Here is a 24,964-nt window from a genome sequence, read left to right on the forward strand (position 1 = left end):
GCCCCCTGGGACAGGGATGTCATCCTGGCAATTCTTACGCACATAAGACCTGCATCGGAGGCAGACATTAAGCTACGTAACGAGTCTACATAGAGAACCCACGCGCTCATTGAGTATAGAGAGAAGCTAGTAAAGAAATAACTCTCTAGGTCCGAGGTAGCACGCACCTTAAAAGACAAGCATAGTTAATTTGATTTTCAGTATTTTGCTTTCCTTAACCTCCTTGGTCTCCTGTTGGCTCTTGTCACTGTATTTCACGCTTATATGTTGATGGTTCATACGCGACCTATCCGCCTGGCCGCAAAGGGCCCTGGAGTCAGCTCGCTGACGTGTGTCCAATGACTTCCCAGACTTGAAGACGCCACAGGACCATAGCTTGTCAAGTTCCTTCAGCTCCTCGTACATTTGAGTGACTACCCAAAGTATATCCCTGTTTACACACCCCATAATAGGATACCTTGCGTCAACCAATCGACGCAGATCTGGAGATACCAGTCCCCGGAGGTATGGTCAGAAGAACATATGTAATCGCCGACCAAAATCTATGTTAGCTCAGAGAATGGTGGGTGTGGAATATAAGCCATATAAGCTGGAATCATCCACTACCGTAGTCCAGCAGTTCCTCTTCATCAATCCGCGACTGTTTCTCTTTGGTCTTACCCCTGGTATTTAAGCGTAAATAGCGGCACCTATCTATGCAACACAGAGCTTCTCATCTGAAAATCAAGGAACATGGCGACTGCAGATACCCCAAATCAAGACACTGATGTGCACACACTCTCCGAGCAAGACGAGAACCCACCTCATGTGATTTTAACCGGTAGCTGCGACCAGCCGGAGTACGTCCGATTGCTTGAAGAGCGACTACTGCAGTTAGAGAATAAGATTGAGAATCTAATGGCGGGAAAGACTAATCCTAGCGAGGCTGAAGAGAACAAATCAGAGCACGGAAGCCCAAGCAGCAATCGAGGCGATAGCGACGAATCAGAAGAGAAAAAAGCGGAGGAAGAAGAAAAAAACCCAGGAACAATAGATGAAGAAAAGCAAGACGATGAGGAGAAGAAAGAGGTTGAGCGATCCATCATCGCCAAGGCGCACAAACTCAACCTCATCAATTTCACGAATCGGTTTCCCAACCAGACCGAAATTCCGGTAGTTGAGGCGCTGATGGTGGACACTACAGTTAGTGCAGCATACGAGGAAGATAGTGTGTTCACACAGAAACTATCAAACAGCAGTGCGCCTGATGCGCTGAAGGCGATGCAAGCAAAAACAGAAACCAACCCTTTCAAGCCGGATGCATGGATGGCAAGGCTTCGCGTCAATTCGGTCCCCCTCGTTAAGGAGATTATGAATATTCTCAGCCCGGAACAAGAATTCAGCACCTCGTTGACTTTTTGCTATCCTTTCCCACCGTTGGTCCAGCATCATGACCAAATTAAAGCCAGATTCGAGAAGATACAGGCGGATTCTGTGATAGAGAAGGAGGAGACCGAAGCTGGTTCTGATGAAGAAATTAAGCAACTGGTCAGCGAATTTCAAACTTACATTGGATTTATGGAGAGCGAGGTGATTCCCCACGATCCCAGCACACATAATAAGGTCAGATATCCGGCTTTGTCGGCAATCTTCAAGTTAGGAGACAGCATTTACGTGCCCGGCGCAGGCAAGTCATCTAAGCCCAACCCGGAGATGCTGGGACAACGCGACGATCAACGGCTCTGGCGACTGTATCGTACCGAGGAAGATGTAGATCAGGACAAAGGCAATTTCAAGATCAAGTGCTATGCCATGGATCATGATGGCGAGTCCTATGTCTGCATAAGAACGACTTTCCGGATCCCAGCATTTGTTGGGGAGCAGGAGATCTCGAGCTTGCCAGTGTTTCCTCTCCGATACGCAGAAAATGCAGAGCAAATTCAGAAAGAGTGCCGAAAACAAGGGGAGACTTTCTTGGACTACTTGGAAACAAAGCTGTTAACCCACAATGGCTGGGCGTTAGACCCGGACCCAGATGAGTCGCATTCGCCATTGCAATATGTTACTAGTGATGTCGTGGTTGACATGGCTGAAGCTCTTAAGGCTCATCCAAATTGGAAGCCGCACTGGAAATTTCCGAAGGTAAAGCCGAGAGAGCGTTCGCTGAATACCTATTCTATCTTCTCCTGGACTGCCACCGAGAAAGACAATGCTACACATGATACTGTAGAGGAGAACTTTTGGCAGCATGAATATGCTCGCATGCAAAAGACCGAGTATTGCACCAAAGCAGACCCTTTCTTATCAAGCTGGAACAACGAGCAAGGAAAGACCTACAACCCACGTGAAGGGGACCTGGAGCTCCTTCCACGCAGGCTGTTCTCTTACGTTTTGCAAGACCGAAGATTCGTCGCTGTGGATATCCGGAGTCTGAACCACGTCGACGATCACTGGACTCGGTCTGCCAGTTTGATCATTGACAAGGATCATGAGGATATGCTTCGTGCGCTCGTCAATTCCCATTTCAAAAGGAAGGATCTCCACGACTCACTGGGAGTGTACGGCATTAATCAAGACATCATCTCGAATAAAGGGAGAGGGCTGATCATCTTGCTGTATGGCGTGCCTGGGGTAGGAAAGACATCGACGGCGGAGAATATTGCGCATTTGTGGAAGAAACCGCTTCTTCCAATCACTTGTGGTGATTTGGGAACTCTGCCTAGTGATGTGGAAAAGAACCTGAAAGACATCTTCCGACTGGCACAGCTCTGGGGTTGTATTCTCCTCCTTGATGAAGCGGACGTTTTTCTGTCCGAGAGGACCCCGGCAGCACTGGAAAGGAATGCTCTGGTTTCGGGTGAGTGGTCATCACTATTTTTCTCGCATTTGCACTGACTTAGATTTTTCTTTCAACCATAGTCTTTCTTCGCATGTTAGAATACTACACTGGTATACTCTTTCTTACTACCAACCTACCTGGAAGTATCGATGAGGCGTTCAAGTCGCGAATCCATATCAGCCTTTACTACCCACACCTCAGCAAAGAGACTACCTTGAAGATATGGGACATGAACCTGATGCGCCTGGCAGGTATCGAAGCAGAACGCGCTAAAGCGAAACAGCAACCGCCACTTACAATTGACGTCAAAGGAATCAAACGGTTTGCGAAAAGACACTACCGTTTTAATGAAGATGGAAAAGGCCGCTGGAATGGGCGGCAGATCCGCAATGCCTTTCTCATTGCCTCGGCTTTGGCTCATTTTGAGAAAGATAACCCGACGGCCAGCCGGATCGTAGCAGATGACGCTTCTGCGGATGCTATCTTCGATATCAAGCCGAAGCATTTCGAGGTGGTAGCGGATGCTAGCATGGGCTTTGAGCGATACTTACTGGAGACCAGAGGCCGAACAGCCGGAGAGAATGCCTATCAACGCGGGCTTAGGGCAGACCATATACGCTCATCGCCGGAGAAACTCGGGGAGATGCCCTACATGCCACACCAAAGCAGCCAGAAGCATTCTGATAACGTTTATGGCGACCCATTCCCCTCTGGGACGAAGAAGTCCCGTGCCAGCTCAGGTCTTTATCGCGGTGACCACGACCACGACCAACGACGGCATTTGAATGAAACTCAGTATGATGAGTCCTACGGCTATCAAGGGATGTTTTCCTCGGATCAGCAATTCGGTGTCCAGCACCAGGCCCAAAGGACAAGGACCAGTGTCAGCAGGGGCACTGCACTACCGCCTATGAACCTGAGTCCTCAAGACTCACCGTCACCTTTCAGTACAAGCAAGCAGGCTTCTCACAAAGGCCATTCTTCTAGGTTTCCTGCCGTTAACGAGGACAGCGAAACAGACGATGACTCGGATCAATGAAACAGGAAAACATATCCGCTAAGATACAGGAAGGTCAGCGATCCGGCGTGTTTCCTATTTTCTTTCTTTTTCTTTTTCTACTTTTTTCAAAAAAATTAAAAAATGAAAAGAAAAAAAAAATTCAATGTGCTCGTGGTCCCATGTTCTTGCAGCGCTTTTTGTTCTTGAAGAAACAATGATCAATATGAAATTACTTTTTCTCCGCAGAATCACATACGACCACAGGGTGTGGAGAACAGGGCTTCCCGTCCGCTCAGCCGTACTTAAGCCACACGCCGGCAGGTTAGTAGTTGGGTGGGTGACCACCAGCGAATCCCTGCTGTTGTATGTTTTGTTTTGGTTTTTTAACCTTGCTCTACTGTTACCTAGATCTTTCTTCTCTCGCAACTTTCGTCGGCAGTAGTCTCCCGGCTTTGCTATCTTTTTCAGCCCTCTCTGCCCCTTCGATGGAACCGGCTGGGAGTTTTCGGAATTTCTGCCGGGGGTTACCGCCCAACACTCCCCAATGACAGCGGGATGTGTTCGCACAATGACCACGCTTTGGTGATAGTGTCGACCATGAAGTGGTTAAGCTCAGAGGAATGGTGGAGTTTGATCGGTCCGAGCTGTACGAGGCCTGAGCCATAAGGGTAATGCAAATGAATGAAGTGATACTCTATCTAAAACGTAGCCTAGAGTACAGAGGTACTTGAGTGCTTGAAATCTTGGGCAACATCGTCAAAGAAATAATAAGGCTTCATAAACAACTAACCATATCATATTCCTTGCACCCTCCAAAACATATTTTTTAATCTCCATGTATCAACCATTCCTTTGAAGATGCCTCAGCATTGCATTCCCCCACGACGCAGAGAAAGGCACACCTCCAATTCCATGTTGCTGAGCATATATCACCCTGGCCTCCCTGCTCGCGTCAAGGCCTCTAGATTTCATCAAATCGACATGGGAAAGTGGATCTAGTGGATCATCAGTCAGCAAGATTTTACTACATACTTAAAGGTATGGAGAAAGACGCCGGGAACTCACCTCCACCTCTGAGTAGATCGCCGCTAACCCTCCTCGGTCTTGGACCCGCGCCTCCAGCTGCACTGCCAGGGTTAATGTTGCGGAAAAACCAGCTGAATCCTTCGAGAAGCACTTGAGTAACAGAAGTCGCAAGCGGCGGGGTGGCTGTTTGTTCTTGGGTTGTATTGCTAGATGTATGTGCGACCAGCGGGGGTTTCGGGTTAGAGGCATCTGTATGAGAAGAGGCATTTTGGCTCGGTCGTGCTGCTGCGTGCGCGCTTGTGGTAAACTGCGACGGAGCAGGAGTAGGTAGCAGCAATCTTCCCGCGTCCGTTTCGTGAATGGGCACATTAGCATCCAGTTCCTCCTCGATCCTCGAAGGAACAATACTTGGACTGCTATAATGCCTCGCAACCATCTCCTTCGCATGTCGCGCGATCTGTTCGCGGTTGATAAACCAATCAATAATCATACCGCTATCCTCACCAGCGCCGTTGTACTCCCAGCCGTGCTGATACGTCTTTAACCCGCGCATACTAACACCATCCTCCCATCTGCGCCGAAGGGACACAAGGCGCTGGCAGTAAGATGCCGCCTGTCCCGGCGTTGCCGTCCAGAAAGTTGTTATAAACGTGACGCGGGGAATGTGCTGCGGTCCACCTAAGGCGCGGATGAACTGGATCAACTTGCGGTCAAAGTCATCAAACCGTTCTTGGGGGATGCAGGTGAGATATAGGAACCCGGTAATGAGGGCGAAGGGGAGGATGGATCTCACACCGCGGATGATTTCACGGTATGTCTTCTCCTCGGCGTTGGGGTCGAAGCCCGGTGTGTCCATGATGAAGTAGGGTTTGTCGTTGACGATAGCTTTGCAGAGTTGGATGGTCTTTGTGACTGCGGCCGACTCTTAGGCCTCAGAACAAGGGAATCTGAAGGAAGTAAGCTCACCGGAGTCAACACTCTGTTGCGAGTAGCCAGTGAGACCAGATAGGTCCTCTAGAAGAGATGATTTACCGGACCCGGTTCGTCCGAGAATGATCAGTACGTCAGAAGGGGTTTTGTTCTCTCTGCTCTCGGTCAGTTACATGAGTTATAAAAGTTGACAGGAGACAGAAGAGTAACCTAAAGTGAGCCTCCAGCTCTGCGAGACATTCTTTGGTTCGTTCAGCATCGGACGCCATGGATGGTTTGATACTGAGTGTAGTGTAAAGTAGTATGAAGCACGGTAGATGAGCAAAGGGAACTTCAATATTGGCGGTAGCATCGACATGTTGTGCCGCATTGACAGAGACTTATATAGGGTGTGGTCTCATCCATCATGCCCAATAAGCACAGCCCTCTCTTAAACCTGTGTTCCACTTGGCAGGGCGCAGCGGCGACGACGTGCACGAGGGGGGGGTACACAGTTGTCGTTATGAACCAATAGTTCGTACCAAGAAGGCTAATTTAGAAGGTGCTGGATCATGACATGACTCTTAGGCTATTTTGGATCTTTAGCTGGAGGCCTAAACCTCGGCGTCTAATCGTTGGCATCTTTGCATGCCACTTGGCGACATATCCAGTTTACCTACTCTCAGACACTCATCTCTGTCAAGACATCTAGTTATTTATTTATTTATTTATTTAATTTTTCGGTGTCGAGTTTCTCACTCTAGGATTCATTATAGCTGGGCCTTTTCATGGGTCTTAGTTTGTTCATGGCGGGGCTGCCTTCAATCGCCTGTTTGAACGATGGAGATTTACTCCAAGGGTAGACAAGGCAGTCCCCTATGAAATCCTTTGATTGGAATCCAACGCAACCTTGGCTTAAATCAAAGTTCTGCGTCTCGCCGTATCCGACCAGCTGATTCTGGTGAGCTTCACTGGACAAGGCTGCTCAAGGCTGCTCCGTAGTGAACGGGGCATAGGGTTAGCCGCCGACGTGGCGATGAATTGACCACATTAGAACTCTGCCACACATACATAATACTTTATTAGCTGGCGTAGGGCCCGGCGCCAAATAAAACGTCAAATGAAACAAACAGAATCATTCCGTAAGGACCAACGAATTACTTGTCCGAGAGAGCGTTGCAGACTCTAAAGGCTGTCCTTCAGGTCAAAGCACTGAACTACTCATAACCGATTTTCGAAAAAGGCGTTCGGTTTTCCAGGCATATCAATACCGGGCAAATAGTGAAAAGACTTGTTCGCAGAATTGTCACCCGTGTTGACTGGGTGTCAGGGAATTAGTTGCAGGCAGGGTCGCCGTAAAGATCCATTTCTTCTGGGAGAATCCGATGGACGTGTAGGGAACGCTTGAGAGGTCATTCAAAATCATCTGAACGGTCTGTTCCGTAGTGCCGGATGATAGAAGTACCTCCTCAGGAAAACGTTGGCGCTTACGACACTAATAAGCATATACATTCAAATATAGCACTATTATTTAGCATTGGCTCGCAAACCTCTCTACGGTACAGAGCCATCTATCAGAGGATTATATTGTCATACTTGCAGGTGTTTGCACAAGCGTGGCAGGATATCAACTGCTTACGCTTGATTTCGAATGCTAATGATATAATACTGGAATAGCAATTGGCGATGCGGCTGAAAAAACTAGATACAGAATAGAAAGCCATTAATATGGACAAACGACGGACAAAAAATGACTGAGAGCAATACAAGCCAATTCCCGGAATTAGTAAGAGCCTTCTTGAGCACAAGACAATGATCAAGGCACCCCCCCTCAAAGACGCTTGTCCCAAGCCAACGCAAACTATCTCTTTCTCTAGACCAGTATGGAATCATCCCCTAGGATGCAAAGCTCCCCACGATTAGCGTCCTCGTAAGCAGCGGCGCCGGCCGCAGTGCCCCAAGAAGCCACTCCTCCCGACCAGAGCGGCAACATGACTGCCTCTGCAAGAGGAGCGCAGGGCGGGAATGCCATAGCAGCACAGCCAGCTGCCATGAAGCCGATACAGCAGCCAGCGAAGCTAAGAGCTCCAGCCTCCACAATGGTATTTCTCCTCTCTCTCAAGACTCCGATACATTGAAGATGCAACTCCGTTGGTTTCGAACACAGATTAAACCAGACGAGGTCCACACTGCGATGCCGCTGGCCCGTGATAGTAAGCGGAAGGAGGCTCTCGTGAAATATGACAGGGTGATCCAAAACATAAGGCTCGTGAGTTGGAACGAGGAGATGGAATTGCGCCGTGTGTCCATGGGACGTAGTTTGAATGAGTGTTCTTCTGTCTGCCCTCATCCGCATACAGATAGCATCAAGCTCATGATGACACCCGCCAAACTCAGAGCCAAGAGGGAAAGCTCGGTTCTTCGCCTCGAAGACTGGATACCAATCTGTATCCTGGTTCCAGACGTAGAAGTAGTGCCGCCGTTGATCACCGCTCTCCGCGCGGGCTTTCGCAACCTGGAGCATCTCGTACTCCACAAATCGATAGACATGCGCACCGAAGCCCTCCTGTTCCCAGCCCTGAATTTTTGCCATGTTGGTAATCGTAAGCTCACGTTGAATACCCTGTAGACTTGACCCGACTCGATCAATCGCCTGCTTAACCTCAAGCAGGGCCACGGGGATCGCGACCAGCGCCTCGGCCTGGAACATGGCGATGAATTCGGGAGAGGAATTAAAAGCACCTGGAATGACACGAAGGTCATTCGACTCGATATTGTTCAAGAAGCTCGGTATTGCGTTCTTCGCTTGTTTCATGGCCTCCTCGTGTCCCAGATTCGACGACCGTCCGCTGTTGTATTGTACCCATGCCCGTAACGCGGCGATGACGGCTTCCGAACCGTGCCGTTGGATAAGCCCGGCAGCAGCCTCTCTCGTGAGACTTGCAATTATTAAACAAGCTCCAGGATCCATGTTGGTATGGGTGATTGGTAGTAGGAGGAAGAACGTGGGAATTGGTGTGTCACTTTCAATGCCGTGGAATCCGGGAAATAGAGCAAAGATATAGAAGATGAAGGGCTCACATGAGCCCACTGAGGTCTTAGCGTACTTGAGGTAGTTGTAATCTGGTTCCACCATGATGATGTTGCTGAGTGTCTGTTGTTGTCCGCGTGTAGGGAGGGCGGCTATGCTTCAGGCTGCGTGCTGTGACCCCTGCAGCAGCCGACACCTGAGCGACTACTCAAACACAAACCATGATACATGGGCCAACCAACCTTTTTACACCAGATGTATCCTGGGAATAGATACACCCTTGGTTACAGACGATTGGAACGTGGCTCGCGAACAGTGTTCATCCAAACGCTGTGGCTGTGCTACAGCTGTGGCTGAGTACTCACAATCCACCCAGGCAAAGCAATTCTGGTCAGTGGATGTGAGGTTTGGGAGGCGGCAAAGTGCTTGGAAGTGGAACATGACAGGGCTCTTGGTTAGGAGGATTTAGGGCTTGTGGGCGCACACGTTGAGTGTTCTATGTGGTGGAAATGGTTTCAGGGAAGGGAAGTCCATCGCTTGAAGTTATTTATCTGAAATGCAGGAAGCATACTGTGGGAATCAGGATTTTCTTTTTTTTTGGTGTATAACGCGGCGGCAGAGATGCGATTTCAAGGATGGGAGAAAGAGAAAGGACTCTGAAACTGGAGAATAAAAAGCAGATTACATAAGAATCGACTTGAGATACAAGCAAGCCTCGCGGGCTCACTCTCCCCCTTATATTCTCACTTGGTCCGTTACTGTTCATAGTTTCGCTACTTTCATCGGCCGAAGCAACAAGGCAAATATCCCTTGTCTGCATGATTATGATCCGGTCTGCGGACGTGTCCATATCCACGTATGTGCGCTCGCTCGAAACCAAGATTTGGTGCCCTGCCCTAATCGCAGTTCTTCGCTGCAATTCCAAGTCTCGCATGCCAAAGACACGGAAATGAAAAGGATGTGGCAATTTTGCCTCTGGACGGTGAAACAAGGATACGTGAACAGATCCTAGTGGGGTCCGGAAGACGACCGTGGAAGTGATGTCACCCTGTTCACCCAAGCTGCTGGCACGCTGTGAGACAGGTGCGGTAGCTGGACGATCAAGAAACTGCCCTCCCCATGAAGGATCTCAAAAGCCCAGAGAAAGATAATGGGCCAGGTTTCTCAGACTGGAGACCACAGGGTAGCACAGAATTCTAAAACCCGCTGAGGGACAGCTCAAATGGGATGGCATGGCTAACAAAAAGCATCAGCCAAAGACTCCAGAGAGTCGCTGCACGGCCAGCAGACGCCGCGCGAAAGGCCCCCAAACTACAAGATTCAGCGACTGGACAGAATCACGTAAGATGTGGATAGCTCACATACCAGTCAAGCAACGGTCACAAGGTCTCTATTAGGGGTGTAACGAATATTCGACGTCGGCCGATATATTCGACACCCCTGTCAGGTCGAATATATCTCGAATACGATATTCGAAATCTGATCTAGCTCGAATAAAAAGTCGAATACATTATTCGAAGATATTCGACATATTTGATGTTCGCTTATATGCACTATACTGTATATATATATATATCCCATATTAAGTGGCTCAGTTCAACAGTTGTTGAGTTGCGAACTTGTGAATAGCTTCATTTTTTTAGGGTCGTGTTAGACCGACACCCCCATTTCCTATTTCGTTTAGCGTGGCCATGTGATATGGAAATTTGGCACTTAGTATAATTGTTTGAACAGGACATTTATTATTCTTTTAATCGTACAAAAAACGCTGCATTTATTAAACAATCACAGGCCTCTATTCAGAATTCGAATTCTGTCAGTTCTCGTTCCCTAACCACTGCGCTACCTTGCTACGGCCAGCTCGTTGACTGCGTTATAGTAGCTCAACTTCTTCTTCCTCGCTAGTTTTCCCGTTCTTTTCGCTGGTTGGTATCTCATTCTTGCTATCGTTATTTCTATCATCTTTACTAACTTCAATCGTTTCAGTAGAGTTTCCTCTATCTCTAAGGTCCCATTTTCCGCGTTTTTCACGTCCTTGTCTTCCCTGATTATTCCGCTTTCGGCGTCTGACTGGTTGTTCTTGAGATAATTCGTATTCAAACGCAGATAGTTCCCGCTGTATAGAGGAATCTTGAGTAGTTATTGTTGGAACGATGTTATCAACCAGACCAGAGAGGTGGAGTATCTTGACCTAATCCACATACCGCACAGCACCTTGCTTGGCCTAGACTTGGCCTACCATTCCAAATGGCATACCAAGGGATCAGGATTGCATAGGTGTAAACAAGTAGAACTATAAATAGCTAGGCAGATTGTAGTTTAGAAATGACACTTCACTTTTACCCACCGAGCATATACCTACATTCAGTTGAATCGATAGGATATCTGCTTAGGGCAATGACCAAGTCAACCGACAGATAGATTTCCGCTCTCCCCATTGGACATACTGCCACAGAAAGATTTTTGGTCACACATTGGATAATATTTATGGCACTTCTCAGTACACATTTGGCCGTATTGGGGGTCACCATGTCGTCCTTGCTAGTCTACCACCTCGAGAAACATGTTAAGTACAGGATAATAAGATCAAGTCCCACCTAATGTAAACAGTATTCATTGCCCCGGATGAATGTTAATCTCGGCATTCTAGGCTCTTTGCTCATGGATAGCCTCTCTAGTAACACGCTACACACTCCCTACTGCTATAAAGATTTATTCGATTGCCCTTGTGATTTGATAGGCCGATCTTAGTCTTATTCTATCCGTAAAAGGGTGCAAGGTAAGGTAAAGTCGCTGAAAACAGCATGTCATAGCGATAGTCACACTCCAGTGGCAAAGTCCTGTTATTGAGCTGGTTCTCTCTTGTGTTGGATTTGGTGCTTTTGACGCTGAGAAGGAGAAGATTTTTCTTGGGAAGCTGGAGCATTTGCACGGCGTCCTGGGGAAAGATCTGAAGAATGGGGAGAAGAAGTGGATTTCCTCCACGGAGGAGCAGGGGTTGAGCTTGGCAGATATTATTGTTTCTTCTGTTCTAACGTGAGGTTTTGGCAGAGTTATTGATGCGGAGATACGTGCTCAGTATCCCGTTCTTGTGGATGGGTTCTAGTGCACTGTCGAGACCGAGGGTTTTTAAGAGAGGTATAGAGAGCAGATATTTGCGTAGAAGAGAGCTATTCCTACTTCTTAAGTAAAGGACTTGATACTACAGTACTCTGTCCGTACTTTCGGAGAGGTCTGTCCATAGACAAGACTAGACATGGATCAGTAATGATTTATGAATACATTATGAATTCAAATTTATATCATTATTCAACTAAATATCGATACATTAACCAGCTAACAACAGCTACAGCTTGATTAAGGCCTCTTTGTCAAAAACATACTCAATCTGTTGATCGAGCGCACCTCTGCGCCTCCGACGGAAGTCCAAAAAACTGACAGTGTGTTTAAAGTTGAAATCCTCATTAGAATTGAGCTTATACCGCTTTGTGCATGGACTCAGATCATCATCTCCCTGTCTTTTCCTTCCTAGCTTCGGAGGGGAATTCACTTCGGTCTCAGACTCCTCCGCCTCGTCCCATAAAGACTGCATGGAAGCTATAGCTGCGTCATCCTCCCCATGTATTTCACGAAAGTGAGTCACCAGGTGCTCTTTGGAAACCAAAGGGTATCCGGGATTACCGAAGGGGCCACAATCATCTAAGAGGCAAGAGAAGCTCGCCGGCCAATTATGGGATATGGCAGGCAGGTCTCGTCGGTATGCTTCCCTGAAATGATGGGAAAGGCTTTTTTGCAATTCCTTTCGTGCGTCCGCTGTGAAGTACTGAGCCCAGTCTCCAATTTTAACGGCAGCCTCGGGTAGAATCTGGTATTTTTTTCTTTCGTGTGTGATTCTGTCAGTCTTGAGGTATCGACTAAGAAAGGATACGTCGTGAGCATAGCAGATTCTGCCAAATTCATGCCACGGTCTGACACACTGCATCACGGAGTCTCTGAAGTCGGTTACCCCCCAGAGATGTATCTGATCGACCAGACAAAGGAGCTCCCATGCTTTTCGCTGGGTCATCACACGACCGCTCCAGATATTTTGGAATATCTATATCTTCAATCAATCCATGGTATTATTCACAAATGTACCGAGACTTACATAGACGGAGTCACTGAGGCCCTCGTGTCCTGCGTACTCTTTTGCGAGTCGAGGTCTCTTATAGCCAACTAGAATATTCCAATGGGCCCCAAACGATGTTAATACGAAAACTTGGTTGAGGCGAGTCCTAGCCGGCTGATAATGCCCCTTCTTCTTGCCCAATTTTCCGGGTTGCCGGGTCAGAGCGTCCAGCAGATCGAGATACACTGCACCGGCGGAACAACCTTGCCTGCGTGCTTCTCTGGCATCTCCACTCCAACCTTTGGCCTCGTATGTTGCAAAGGGAAAGACCAGGTCCGCACCGCCCCAACGCGGATCCGCAATAAGGCCACAATGCCGGTGAAGAGCGAGTGCCTCTAGCCTGTCATGGTCGAGATCCCATTCCGCCCATGTACATTGATAGTCTGTTGGCTTAAAGGTCGCGAGCCCAAAGGTTGCATCGGGGATTCGTTTGACGAATTTCGGTTCACCGGCGAGTAGACACGTTACTGGATCTCTCTTCTGCTTGATAGTATTGTATTCATGCTTATCACTAACAGTCTCAATGGATTAAATGCTGGACTTCCGGAACTTTCCGGTTCCTCGGGAAGGAAAATCAACTTACACCGTTAGCACGGGGTCTTTTCTCATTCGGTCGAAAACATCAGCCCAGGCGTCAGCTTCCCAGGCGTATTCACTCTTTTTCCATCTCTCATTGTTAGAGACATGACCGAGAAAAGTCTTTGCTCTCGCGCGGCGACTAGACTCGTCTGAATGGGCCCAGTCAATATCATCGAGAGATGGCACCCAGAGATCGCAGTCCGACGTTACCCACTGCTTCGAAAAGTGTTGGCGGTAGTAAATGCCCCGCGCATGAAGACCCCATTCAGGACCAAACCGCTCAATCATTCTCGGTTCTACGGGCCAGTTGGGTACCAGGAAACTTTGGGGATGGTTGAAATTAATCGGTTGTTTGAACATTGCCATACTAGGAGCAGTGAGTGGAGGTAAACTTACAATGGAGCACCGGCGTAGTATAGATTTACGGCCGACTCGATCTTGGCATCTGTCCAGCCATCTGTTTGCATCATATCCACTGATGGCCACATTACGAAGACATCATGTAATTCCATCTCATGCAATCGTTTCTCTGTCTTGAGCCTCTTGACATACTCTTCCTTCTCTGCTTTTTTCTTGCTCCAATTTTCTCGGTATTCCTGCATGTTGGTTCCTAAAGCGTGTTGCCCATAGGACGTTGCTTCTCGGACAGCGGTTGGATATCGTGTCCACGGACCATCAAGCGAAGAGTTTCTGGCAACTCTCGGTACATTCAGAGGCTCTGGTAAATCTAAATTTTCTGGTCTTAGACGGAGTATAGGCTTGGCCTGCTCTTGGGTGTGCTCGGCACGCGACATCTTCAATTTTTCACGGTTGAGTAAAATTTAAGAAAAGAACGGGCGCCCAGGGTGGTGTTCAAATCGCAATATTTTTTCCTGGGGACCGAATGGTTTCCACAAGAGACGCTCAACGCGCTATATATGTGGAAAGTTGACCTGAGAACTGTTGGCGCTTGCGCTATACAAGGATCATGTTCAGTTCTGTGACTACTCCGCCACTGATGCTAACTCAGCCTAAGAACTAATTTAGGCGCCCGAGACTTAGCCTTGTCGAAGCCACGCATATTCCTGCACCGATAGCCATGGAGGCCTGGTCGATTTGCTTTGTTCATAATTTGATCAATACTAAAGACTAGGTGACAAAGGGCTTGGTAAGCGCAGATAAGCTAATAGAGGGTAACTTTATGATCTAGATAATTATTGAGAAGATGACCTTCATCCTATTTAACTATATATTTACTATAATCGATAGTAATAATTGTCAGTCCAGAGGCTGGTTTTCAAGGAATGGCCCCAAAAGTGATCCTACAACAACTCGGACTTCCGAGAAGCGCAGAAAGGTTGATGAGTTCTGTAAGCCCGAGGAATTGTTTAAAATTTTTTTTCTTAGAGTATCAGTGAGCTACAGAAAGAAGATAATAACACATGCTACGAAAAGAAAGCCCTATCCAAGGATAAAAGGCAAGATAGAGTCTTTGAAAGCTATTTTTTTAATGCCTCATCTTCGCTCCCTTTTCATTTTGGGACGTGCCAAAGAGCTTCAGATAAGAGCTCTCAATCAATTGACGACCATCCTGCCACCCGAACATCCAGATATCTTAAGCAACATGGGAAACTTGGCATAGATCTTCCGACATGAAGGGCAATGGAGCGAAACCGAAACTCTGGAGCTACAAGTGATGAAACAATTTAAGTCGAGCCTTGGGCTAAATTCTACGAAAACACTCACAAGTATGGCAAATCTGGCATCTACGTACCGTCCTGTTGCCCAGCCGTCAGAAGTTCTACAATCACGTGTACCGGTGCAACCTAGTTTTATTGACAAGTTAGTTAGCTAGGTATCCTGTTGCCTAAATAAACACGGAGGCGCAGCGCTTCTAGTTCAGACACCGGCCGTTCCAAAAGGCGAGTAACAAACCAATAGTTTGTCGTGTTTCCCCTGTCTACAGGACGGAGGAGCATAAAGTAGGGGCAATCAGCCCAATCGCTAACGTATTTCACTACCGAGCGTGACACCTCCCGCCAATTCCTGCCCATGGGTTAACTAATAGAGCCTTTATCAATTAAACAATTGCATTTCTCTATAAAAACTAATTACTATTGCGATTAGGACAACTAGTCCTTTTATGTCCCAAAGTATTGCAATTAGAACATCGTGGTGGAGCTCGTTCGCGCGGCCCAACTGCAGAAAGCGCTGGGTCTATAGGAAGCGCATCTTGAGGTTCATGGACCTCATTCTCGCGCTGAAATTGCTCTAGACCCTCTTGAATAGCTGATCCCTCCGTAATAGCTAGCTGTCTAGTAGAACGCTTTCTTTTTTGAAGCTGCTTTTCATGACAAGCGCGTAATTCACGTATTTCTTCGCGTGCAAGAGTAAGCTCATTAAGATGTAATTCATGACCTTTAATAAGCTTATCAAATCGGGTTTCTAGCGAAAATGAAAGGCTCTGTGTACGCGCTTTAAGTAGCTGCTTCACGGCAGATGCCTGATTTTCAAGCTGCCTCGTAGTGTACGGTGTCTTAGGCGCTGAATTGGTTGATCGACTGCCTGGTAGTGTAGGGGTTTTTAGTTGAATACTCAACTGACTGAGCACCCTATCTAGATTGAATGGAACCAGGCCAGTTTCTGCGAAGCTATACCGAATAGTCTCTGCTTAAAAAGCGCGTTCACGAGCCTGTGGAAAGGCCTTTAGGAAATCAAGCTTATCAATATGATTGATTCCTAAGCGTGCTTGTTTTTCCACTAAATCCCCGTACAATTTTTTTAAAGGCGCAAAGCAGCCCACGTCCAGACGCTGAAGCTTGTGAGAAGAATGGGCTGGCATACAGATAGGAATAATATTATTCTCACTGCATATCTGGTCGAATTGAGGCGTAAGATGGCTGCCATGGCCGTCGAGAACAAGAAGACGATATCTTCCAGTTGTACGACCAGTAGTAGTAGGAATAAAGAGATTTTGAAGCCAGCGCAGGCCTATCTCATCAGTAGTCCATCCATTAGGACTAACTTCAATCCTACTATCGCGTGGGAGCTCAATATCTTGATACCTACCCTCTATATGGACCTTCCCTTTGAATATCACACATGGAGAAGGGCCCAACCAGTAGAGTTGATACATTCAATCGAAGTAACCCATGCTCGATTTCCTGGCTGTACGAGAGATGCCTTTCCATACTAGTCAGCTCTAGTAACTACTTGAGCAGTAGTTACTAGACCCATAGCGAAGCCAGTCTCATCAAAATTGTAGATATCTTCCTGTGCGATCCCATGCTGCATTATAGTGATTTGTACGCAATCAACCCACTCCCTAATAACCTTAGGGTCTTCGCATTTCGCTCGTCGAAAATCTTGGCGTCGAGTATAGCATGTTTTTAGCTCATTACGTCGTTTAATAATCTTAGAAACCCAGTTCTCTCCGACTGTCTGAATAGATGGGACCGACGTCTGTAAACCAGAGAACATCGCCGAGATTCAAAGACGTTTACGAGCTCCTCGTCCATCCCTCGCATTGTCCGAAGATTCTCTGCGCCAAGAATATAAAGAATTCCAGCGACTCAATGACAGAACCCCCGACGAGCAGCTCGTGATCAAAAAAATTCTTCTGATTCTCGAGGGTCCGCAACAAGCGTCTTTTCATGATAGTAGCAACTACCCATTTACGAATCTGGCGCCGCTCACGAACGGCACCCTTGCCAATGCCAAGCCTGATATTTACTACGGCGCGCCGCCTCACCAGCTGCATCCTCGTGTCCGGGAACAGCTCAGTGACCAGGTTATCCCTACCCGGCAGGGCAACAGTCCCATCACGCCTAATTTCTTCGTCGAGACAAAGGGCGATAATCACGCTTACGCGATCGCTTCTACCTTCCAAGACGGAAGGCAGGATATCTACGCGACCCATCCGACGCGGACTCCGAGCAATATCGACCCCGGCGCAGACCGTCAGACGGATTACTTGATGACCCAGGTCGGGTATTACGCCTTGACCGGGAGTCCAGAAGCCTACCAACAGGATGTGAGTGCGTATCGCAATAGCCGTGACCTGGCGAAAGAATATCGGGACGAGTTTATCAGGCAGGCAAATGACTTCCCTCGGCTTCTGAGGCCTTGCCACCGACCATTTTCAGCTAAATGCTGCTTTGTCTTTGGACAATGGTACTAAGATTGAGAGTATATTCCATTCAACTATATGTCTATAGTAGTAACTATCCATCCATCTATAAACCACCAAGAGAGAAGGGAGTCTTGAACAAAAGATACAATCAGCGTGCTATACTTTACCTTAACTACCATAAATTTGTAGTTAAAAGCGTAATAACACCCCGTCGCTTCAAACAATGGCAAAAGCCCGGGTGGCTAACGACAACCTCGCCATGACGAATCCAACACTCCTGCAAGCAACACAACCCCGCAAAATATCTGCAAGTCGCGAAACGAGCCGTGATTGTGATCGATCAGGGCGCCCCCAATAGGATTGCTCACCTGCGCCGCAATAGACATGATTGCGAACTCCATCCCTACCCTCAGGCCAATTTCCCGAACATCCGAGATCTGGGCTATCATCGCAGGTAGCAATGAGACGAATGCTCCCGATCCGAACCCGTACAGTGCCGAGAAGACAATGAGCGGCGCGCCCTGATTGGCCGGGATCCAGAGCGCGAGGGCGATGATACCAGAAAACAGACAGGTTACGATCTGGGTGTTGTATCGCCCGACCTTATCGCCTATCCAGCCCGCGATGATTCGGCCGAAGAGACTTGCTGCGTTGAGGATAGGGACGAGATATTCGGCTAGACTATCGGACATGCCGTATGTTACCGCTTGGTACTGGATGTAGTTGATGGGTAAGAACATCCCCAGATAGAACAAAAACGACCCAACTGTTGTCAACATATAGGTCTTTTCCTTGAGTGGAGCAAAGTACTGCAGCAGGGTGAGCTCCTTGGGGTTGGGCGGTAGTCGTGAAGCCAGGGTTAAGTTCCCAAAAATCAGCATCCCGAGAATCACGAACGCGCAGATCCGAATTGCCCAAGGAAACCCGACTTCACGGACAAGATGGTTTAGCATGATCGGGAAGATGACGCCCCCGAGGCTCGAGCCGCCGGCGACAATACCGATTGCAAGAGCGCGTTTCTTGTAAAACCAGGTGATAACGCAGTTTGTTGCGGGTGAGAAGAGACAGCTTGTTCCGATGGCGGAGCAGATACCCTGCGCGAGGATGATCTGGTAGTATTCTTTAGCAAGGGAGGTCATCATGAGGCCGAAGACGTGGAAGAAAGTGCCAGTGAGGACGATGCAGCGGGGACCGTATTTATCGTAGAAGCGGCCGACGATTGGGCCCTTGATTGAGCTAGGTTAGTTAACATACAGCTGAGGCGGCAATAGGGTGGCTTACGCCGGCGAACATTATGAAGAGTTCAAGGGAGGCGATCCAAGAGATTGTGCTGGATGAGTAGGATCGCAGCTGATAGGCCTGGTAGTAGTCCTGAAAGATGCCGATGCCTGATATTGTTACTTTGGTCCTTGCTTTAAACCCAAGTGGAGACTCACAGTTGATCCAACCAAAGCTGCAAAACACGCAGCTGAAGGCGCCTGCCGTCACCGTCCAGCCCTTAAGCCTCCGTCTGGATACTGGCTGGGGTGCCAGGGACTGACAGTGGGCTTGTCGGGGGCCGTCTCGGGGGTTGGTGACTGATCACTTGCTGTGACTTGAGAGCCGACTTCGACGTCTTTGGCAGTCATATTTGAGGAGTCAGACGATGAATGTTACGGCGAAAGAGATATGCTAATGTCTGTCCAGGTCAGAGCGGGTGATAGGGCAGGGTTAAATAAAAACACCACGAAGCCACCTCAAAAATAAGCTAGGGACACGAGTGTAACTGTCACCGGAGAAAGACCCTCGAACAGCCATGGGGAAGCCGAAACAAGGGGCCGGAAGTCCGTGGCGTTGGCTCTCGGCGTCGGCGTCGGCGTCGCATAAGCCAGCAGAGGTCTATCCGGGATTCGTACGACGGGGCGAGTCATTCACTAGAAACCTCGACCTTCTGTGTATAGCCCTGGATCAGTTTGACCACTCAGCATCATTCGCAGCGTTTCAGCAAGTTGCTTCTATATTTAGAGTTCATGGATCAAGTTTAACGAGAACCAACAGGCTGGGATCGAAAGGGCTAAAGTCATCCATTCCCATTTGATATCAATAAATACTGACCATCTATAGTCTACGCATTTGATGCCCTCTGAATCAGCTATGCCAGCCCAGCAGCCCCCGGCATCCTCACAATGATGAGATGGCTCACCTCCAGCGCCTCAATCGTGATATTCTGCTTCCCCAGCAGCCGATCCCAGTCATTAAATCCCAAGTCCTCCAGATCACTCATCAGCCACAGAATCTCCTTTGTGGCCCCAGCCTGAAGTTCAGGTCTCACAATCTCATGATTCTTAAGTCTGAGTGACGGTGACTAGCTTTTTCGCGGGTTCTTGGAATTCTCCAATGCGCCGGTTCTGGAGGCAGTCGAATTGACACCCAGAAGCCAGTTCTACGATCGGGTTATTCAGGGTTCAGGAAGAAGCTCAAGGGTTGACTGAGTGAGGATAACGCGGAATTGTTCAATATTGCCATGTAACTGCTTCATAAAAGTGAGCGGAACTCCCTAGATAAGATCTGCAGCGTTTAATGAATACCCAATCCCCTGCTGACGCAGCTGGCCCATACTCCCGTCAGGAAATATGTCCATCAGGGAATCCAGTCCGCCGAAGGAAAATACACTGGGCATGCCGCTTGCCCCAAAATCCAACCGCGCCTCCGCCACAGTCGAGCAATTTTCTCCCCCATTCAGCCCCTTGTCGGGTTGTTCAAGGCCGTTCCCCGACTCACGCCGCCAGCCAGACCCCGATGAAGTGTGCTGGATCTCCCTTACATATCGCGCCTTTGCCATCAACTGCATGATCGGCCTCCACAGCGCGCCTCGCTTCTCGCTTTCTTTCATGCTCCATCGGTCGTAGACGGCATTGACGTATTCCCAGGCGCGATCGCACTCCGGCGATGGCGACCGCCGGCAGATCTCCGAGAGGACGAAGACGGTGGCATGCCACTGGAAATGAGTCTGGTAGTGCCAGGACCATTGCTGGATATCCTTGTTTGTGAGGAGAGCGCTAGAGAGCTCGAGGACCTGGAGTGAAAGATCGAAGAGACGGTCGTTATGATGCGGATACACGATCCCCGCGGTCGCGGTCGCGTCCGTCTGGCCCTGGGGGTAGTACACGACCAGCCAGGTCCGGGCGATGATCAATCTTGTTACGGCGACGGCTACGTGGTGGAAGGGATCTTCAGAGACATAATGGCGCAGGTACTGTGTCTCAAGGCGGACTTGCAACTCCTGGGCCAGCGCTTCCCGGTCGGCGAGAGAGGTGATGCCGTTGCTCGCCGAATGGTTGGGATTCTGGCACGGGGCATCGGGCATGCTGGTGGGGATGTAGCCGATTTTCCACATAACGCGCATTGCCTGGCACCGGATCAGGCAGAAGGTCATCTCAGTGGCGCCGTCGCGTTCAGGGGGGGGCTCGCGCATGTCTGCGGTCAGGTCGTTGTCGTTGATATTAAGAGGCATACGCGTGTCGAAAGTAGATTCATCTTGGACAATGGGCTGGCAGCCATGGTATTCAGAGGACCGGTTGTCGAGCAGGCAGATATACCACCATAAACGCCGGCGTAGCTCAGTCTCCAGCGGTTGTAGGTTGAATGTAGCTCCATCGCGATGCAGGCCCATTTCCTGTGCAATATGAAAGATGAGAGCCGTGAGGGACCACACGGTGCGGGAGTCATCCTCGTTGCGGAGTGCAGTAAGAAATAGTACAACTGACTGCAAGAGAATCAGGTTCTGAGTGTTAAGCAGATTCGCGCGTGCAAGCGCTTGCTCTACTGCGAAGCGATATGTTCTTAATCCATGAGATCGCGCCACGCCCAAGATGGTCAGGCATTGATCAAGGCTCATGCTAATCACGGCAGAATAATAGATTGCAAATAGTAGGGCCTCCATGTTCTTGTCGACTGTATCTACTGAAGCCACAGCGTACCAGTAGAGCTGTAACAGGGTGGGCAAGTGGAAGATTCGCACCAGAGGAGCCACGTTTTGCTTGAAGATCTCTAGTAACGCGACCGACTCCGACAGAGAGGGGTGGAGCGCCGTCAGGGATGATGCCAGTGAGCGGAAGCCCATGACAGCGGCGTTGGTCCCCAAGCCACGAGGTACAGGTTGCGAATTGGCACAGACGCTCTCGATGGTGAGATCCTCTGTCAGGCTGCCGTCCTCCGCCTCCGATGTGGGCTCGTACAACGCGTCGCGCAATTCCTCAATCTCATCTCCCAGGCGTGCCCAGAGAACGTTGCTGATATAGCAACTCCTCGTTTCGTCAACCACTAGCCGTCCTAGCTACTCAACTGGCGGATTCGTGCCGGAGGTAGAATTGGACGCATGACTAGGGTTGGCAAGTGGCGACTTAGCCAACTGGTCGTTCTCCTCTTCCAGTCGACGGATGATCGTTTCCAGCCTGGAGACGCGGTCCAGCAGTCGAGCATCTCGCGTAGCCCGGGGTTGTTTGGGGGCACGGCCTGGTCCTGGGGGATAGACACAGTGCACGTCAAGGCGTTCACAATTGGCACACGGCCGTTGGCGGTCACATTTGATTTTGCGAGTGCGACATGAGAGACAACTGCGCAGGCGAGAGAATACTTCGTCGCGGTCGCTATCGATGAGGGAGAGCATGATTGCTGAGTGAAGGGGCAGACGAGGGGCTGCATGGGGGGGCTGTTGAGGAGAGAATAGCCCATGTCGCATAACCGCATAACTTATGCGAGGCCGGCCGGGCAAGTTGTTTCGCCCATATGCACCAGTGAATTGTGTTCGTCGGGCCAGTTCGGGCTCCGGTCTTTTCGGCCTGTCTCGGCCTTCTCAGATAGCCCTGTCGAGACTGCCGCAGGGTACGGGAGTGATTAGCAGCCATCGGGCAAATGCGATTTCTCGGTGTTTACTGCCAGCAGAATCAACCATTAAAATATAATTGGATCATTTAGGAAATACTGAATTTGTCACATGTTGAGTTTTCCGCTTGCTTGCTCGCTTCTACAGTCAGGGGACTTAGTTTTTGTACGATAACGCAACTCCCGCGCAACCGCGTTCTCCACTTCTTTCTAAAAGACCCATGGAAACATGCCTCGCACCCCTCTGCGGCCTATAGAGCCTAATGGGAGGCATGGAAACAATCTATCTCCCTACCTTAGGGGTAGAATAATGGGAATGCTGTAATACATGACATTGGTTTATTAATACCGAAATTGCTGAAAGGCTCCTTCTTACGAAATCGACTGTTCGAGCTTCGGGCTTCAATATACCCTCCGGCGGTCCGGCCTCCAACCAAAAAACCTTCATAACAGCAAATTGTTTTATCGCTCTGGCCAACCAACTATTCTATCAATTTGAGACCAACGAATAATCCTACGCTTAGTTAAAGCAAATACCTTTATTTCCTATAAAAATATACACAAAAATGTGCATGTGATAGCCTGCAATAAGTGTAAGGTTAGAATACCTGGTTTGCTAAAATAGAGCAGTGTGAGAGAATGGCTAAAGGTAGGATATATTGTGCTTAACGTGTTATTGCTGGAAATGGAATCCAGAAGGATTCCTACAAGGTGGAATTTATTGGTGTAACCGTGTAAGAATGACTAAATATACACATGATTCTTGGAAGGATGGGATTTATATCCTTACAGTGTATAACATGTGAGAAAAATAGGTCGCATACCCGTGTGATCTGTAAGTGCGAGCAGGGAGTTTCAGGAATGAGCTGATCAAAGGTGCAGGGCACAGAGAACCCTAGCTCGTAGATTGGCTTGAGAAGGGCTGTTTCTAGGGCGTCTTGCAAGTTGCACTACTCGGTCAATAGTTTCTGGCTGATGGAAATCACTTTTCCGACACATATGTAGGGCAATGTTTCCGTCCGTCATGAGAAAAATATGCGGAGATTCTTAAAATCTCCTTGCTGGCACTTCCCCCCTACAGCGAAGAATCGGCTACTGACTTATCTGCGCTTAGAACAGACTATAAGAGCCCTCGAGATAGGCCGAAGGAACACCTGTCGATTACTGCATTGAGACTAGCAATGAGTAGTGCCTCATCTTCTTATCAAACAGTCCCATTTACCGGCGGAAGACCAGCAGGAATTCGATAAGAGATATCTATGCAAGATGACAGGTACTGCGAGTCTGCGGCGATCAGAACCGTAGAATAGCAAGGCCTAGCGCTGCCCGACAGCTTCAAGCCTATCCATATTCGCATGTCTGTCATATAACTTCTGGGTAGGTAGTGCAAGCTACACGAATTCCCAGTTCCGACCGTCCATATACTCGTCGCAGTAGAACTTGATATAATGCCGTGCTTACGATCGAGATATATATGGGTGAAGACTACATAGGGTTGATCTTACTCTTAATCCCGATATTTTAAGGACGAGCGATAGAATGCCCCCTGTCTATTGAAGTGATCAATTGTCACCCCCGTAGATTCTGGTGCATATCTCCCAAAGCTTTCTGAGAGGGAGATGATGTAATACCATAGTTAACCAATCAACTATTAACTAACTAACTAGTTAGTTAGTTTCTGCCTCTCGGCCGATTAGATCAGCAGTTCCCGGAAAGTCCCTCACAATCTATGAATAGATGCCAATTCAGAGCCCCAGCATAACAGCATATCTTTCTTCATTCTTTAGACTAGACCCCGGCCTATTGGTATTGCATAAGTCCTGCATCTGCGTTGGTTGCCTGATTGCAATTGAAATTAAAAAATGCGGTTGAATACCTATGCCATCTCACCCCCCGGTCGGTTCCCGACACGAGCTCGTCGAGGTGGAGACTATACGATGATGAACTAGGCAGGGTGACCGCATGACTTGACATGGGACTCTTAGTATGGCCTAGTCGACTACAGAGAGATGACTTGGGCGATACCACGACCCGGGTTGGCAGCGGAAAAACCAACTGAATCCTCGATTGTGGACCGACGAATTTCTGGATTCTGGCAGCAACTCTTTACCGCTGAAATCATTTCTTGCTCTGCATGAAGAATCATCAGCAATGGCGGGGTGGATGTAACGCTACCCGGGAAGAATGTCTTTGATGCGGAGTCCATGCAGTGGCGGGAATGCGCATGTCTCACCTGCGGCCCGGGTTGATTGGCCGTGAGATGGACTACTGGGCGCTGGTAGCCTGACAATCCAAGACATGGAATGGGTGCCATGTCTTAGACCAAAGGCCTTCCCGGATATACTACCTGTGGTCCGAGCAGGAGGCCTATATGTAGGCCACCCATTCCTTCCCTTGTCCAGAGGAAACCAGGTATCCCAGGTTCGTATTCCAACAGAACAAAAACAGAAGCATACACA

The 24,964-nt window shown here is 48.7% G+C and overlaps 7 protein-coding genes across 7 annotated transcripts; 2 read left to right on the plus strand and 5 right to left on the minus strand.

The window, feature by feature from the left end:
* Positions 1–732: 732 nt before the first annotated feature.
* Positions 733–3,857, plus strand: KD926_006442 (uncharacterized protein; the record flags this gene model as incomplete). The annotated part of the gene is made up of 2 exons (XM_053099427.1): positions 733–2,836; positions 2,899–3,857. The coding sequence occupies 2 exons, from the start codon at positions 733–735 to the stop codon at positions 3,855–3,857; spliced, it is 3,063 nt and encodes a 1,020-aa protein (XP_052956877.1).
* Positions 3,858–4,658: 801 nt separating this feature from the next.
* On the minus strand, positions 4,659–6,043 carry KD926_006443 (uncharacterized protein; the record flags this gene model as incomplete). Its single annotated transcript, XM_053099428.1, has 4 exons — positions 4,659–4,813; positions 4,884–5,756; positions 5,811–5,929; positions 5,985–6,043. The coding sequence occupies 4 exons, from the start codon at positions 6,041–6,043 to the stop codon at positions 4,659–4,661; spliced, it is 1,206 nt and encodes a 401-aa protein (XP_052956878.1).
* Positions 6,044–7,626: 1,583 nt separating this feature from the next.
* On the minus strand, positions 7,627–8,889 carry KD926_006444 (uncharacterized protein; the record flags this gene model as incomplete). Its single annotated transcript, XM_053099429.1, has 1 exon — positions 7,627–8,889. The coding sequence occupies one exon, from the start codon at positions 8,887–8,889 to the stop codon at positions 7,627–7,629; it is 1,263 nt and encodes a 420-aa protein (XP_052956879.1).
* Positions 8,890–12,130: 3,241 nt separating this feature from the next.
* KD926_006445 (uncharacterized protein) lies at positions 12,131–14,325 on the minus strand (the record flags this gene model as incomplete). The annotated part of the gene is made up of 4 exons (XM_053099430.1): positions 12,131–12,880; positions 12,932–13,463; positions 13,536–13,853; positions 13,928–14,325. The coding sequence occupies 4 exons, from the start codon at positions 14,323–14,325 to the stop codon at positions 12,131–12,133; spliced, it is 1,998 nt and encodes a 665-aa protein (XP_052956880.1).
* A 2,015-nt stretch (positions 14,326–16,340) lies between these two features.
* On the plus strand, positions 16,341–17,690 carry KD926_006446 (uncharacterized protein; the record flags this gene model as incomplete). The annotated part of the gene is made up of 2 exons (XM_053099433.1): positions 16,341–16,401; positions 16,960–17,690. The coding sequence occupies 2 exons, from the start codon at positions 16,341–16,343 to the stop codon at positions 17,688–17,690; spliced, it is 792 nt and encodes a 263-aa protein (XP_052956881.1).
* A 194-nt stretch (positions 17,691–17,884) lies between these two features.
* On the minus strand, positions 17,885–19,270 carry KD926_006447 (MCT family MFS transporter; the record flags this gene model as incomplete). Its single annotated transcript, XM_053099434.1, has 4 exons — positions 17,885–18,878; positions 18,934–19,030; positions 19,079–19,139; positions 19,184–19,270. The coding sequence occupies 4 exons, from the start codon at positions 19,268–19,270 to the stop codon at positions 17,885–17,887; spliced, it is 1,239 nt and encodes a 412-aa protein (XP_052956882.1).
* Positions 19,271–20,178: 908 nt separating this feature from the next.
* KD926_006448 (transcription factor domain-containing protein) lies at positions 20,179–22,290 on the minus strand (the record flags this gene model as incomplete). Its single annotated transcript, XM_053099435.1, has 2 exons — positions 20,179–21,913; positions 21,962–22,290. 2 exons carry the CDS (start codon positions 22,288–22,290, stop codon positions 20,179–20,181), a joined length of 2,064 nt encoding a protein of 687 aa, XP_052956883.1.
* Between the last annotated feature and the right edge of the window lie 2,674 nt (positions 22,291–24,964).

The sequence above is a fragment of the Aspergillus affinis genome, assembly GCF_023601865.1.
Source record: "Aspergillus affinis strain CMG 70 chromosome Unknown NODE_33_length_288726_cov_88_254756, whole genome shotgun sequence".
Taxonomy (NCBI): domain Eukaryota; kingdom Fungi; phylum Ascomycota; class Eurotiomycetes; order Eurotiales; family Aspergillaceae; genus Aspergillus; species Aspergillus affinis.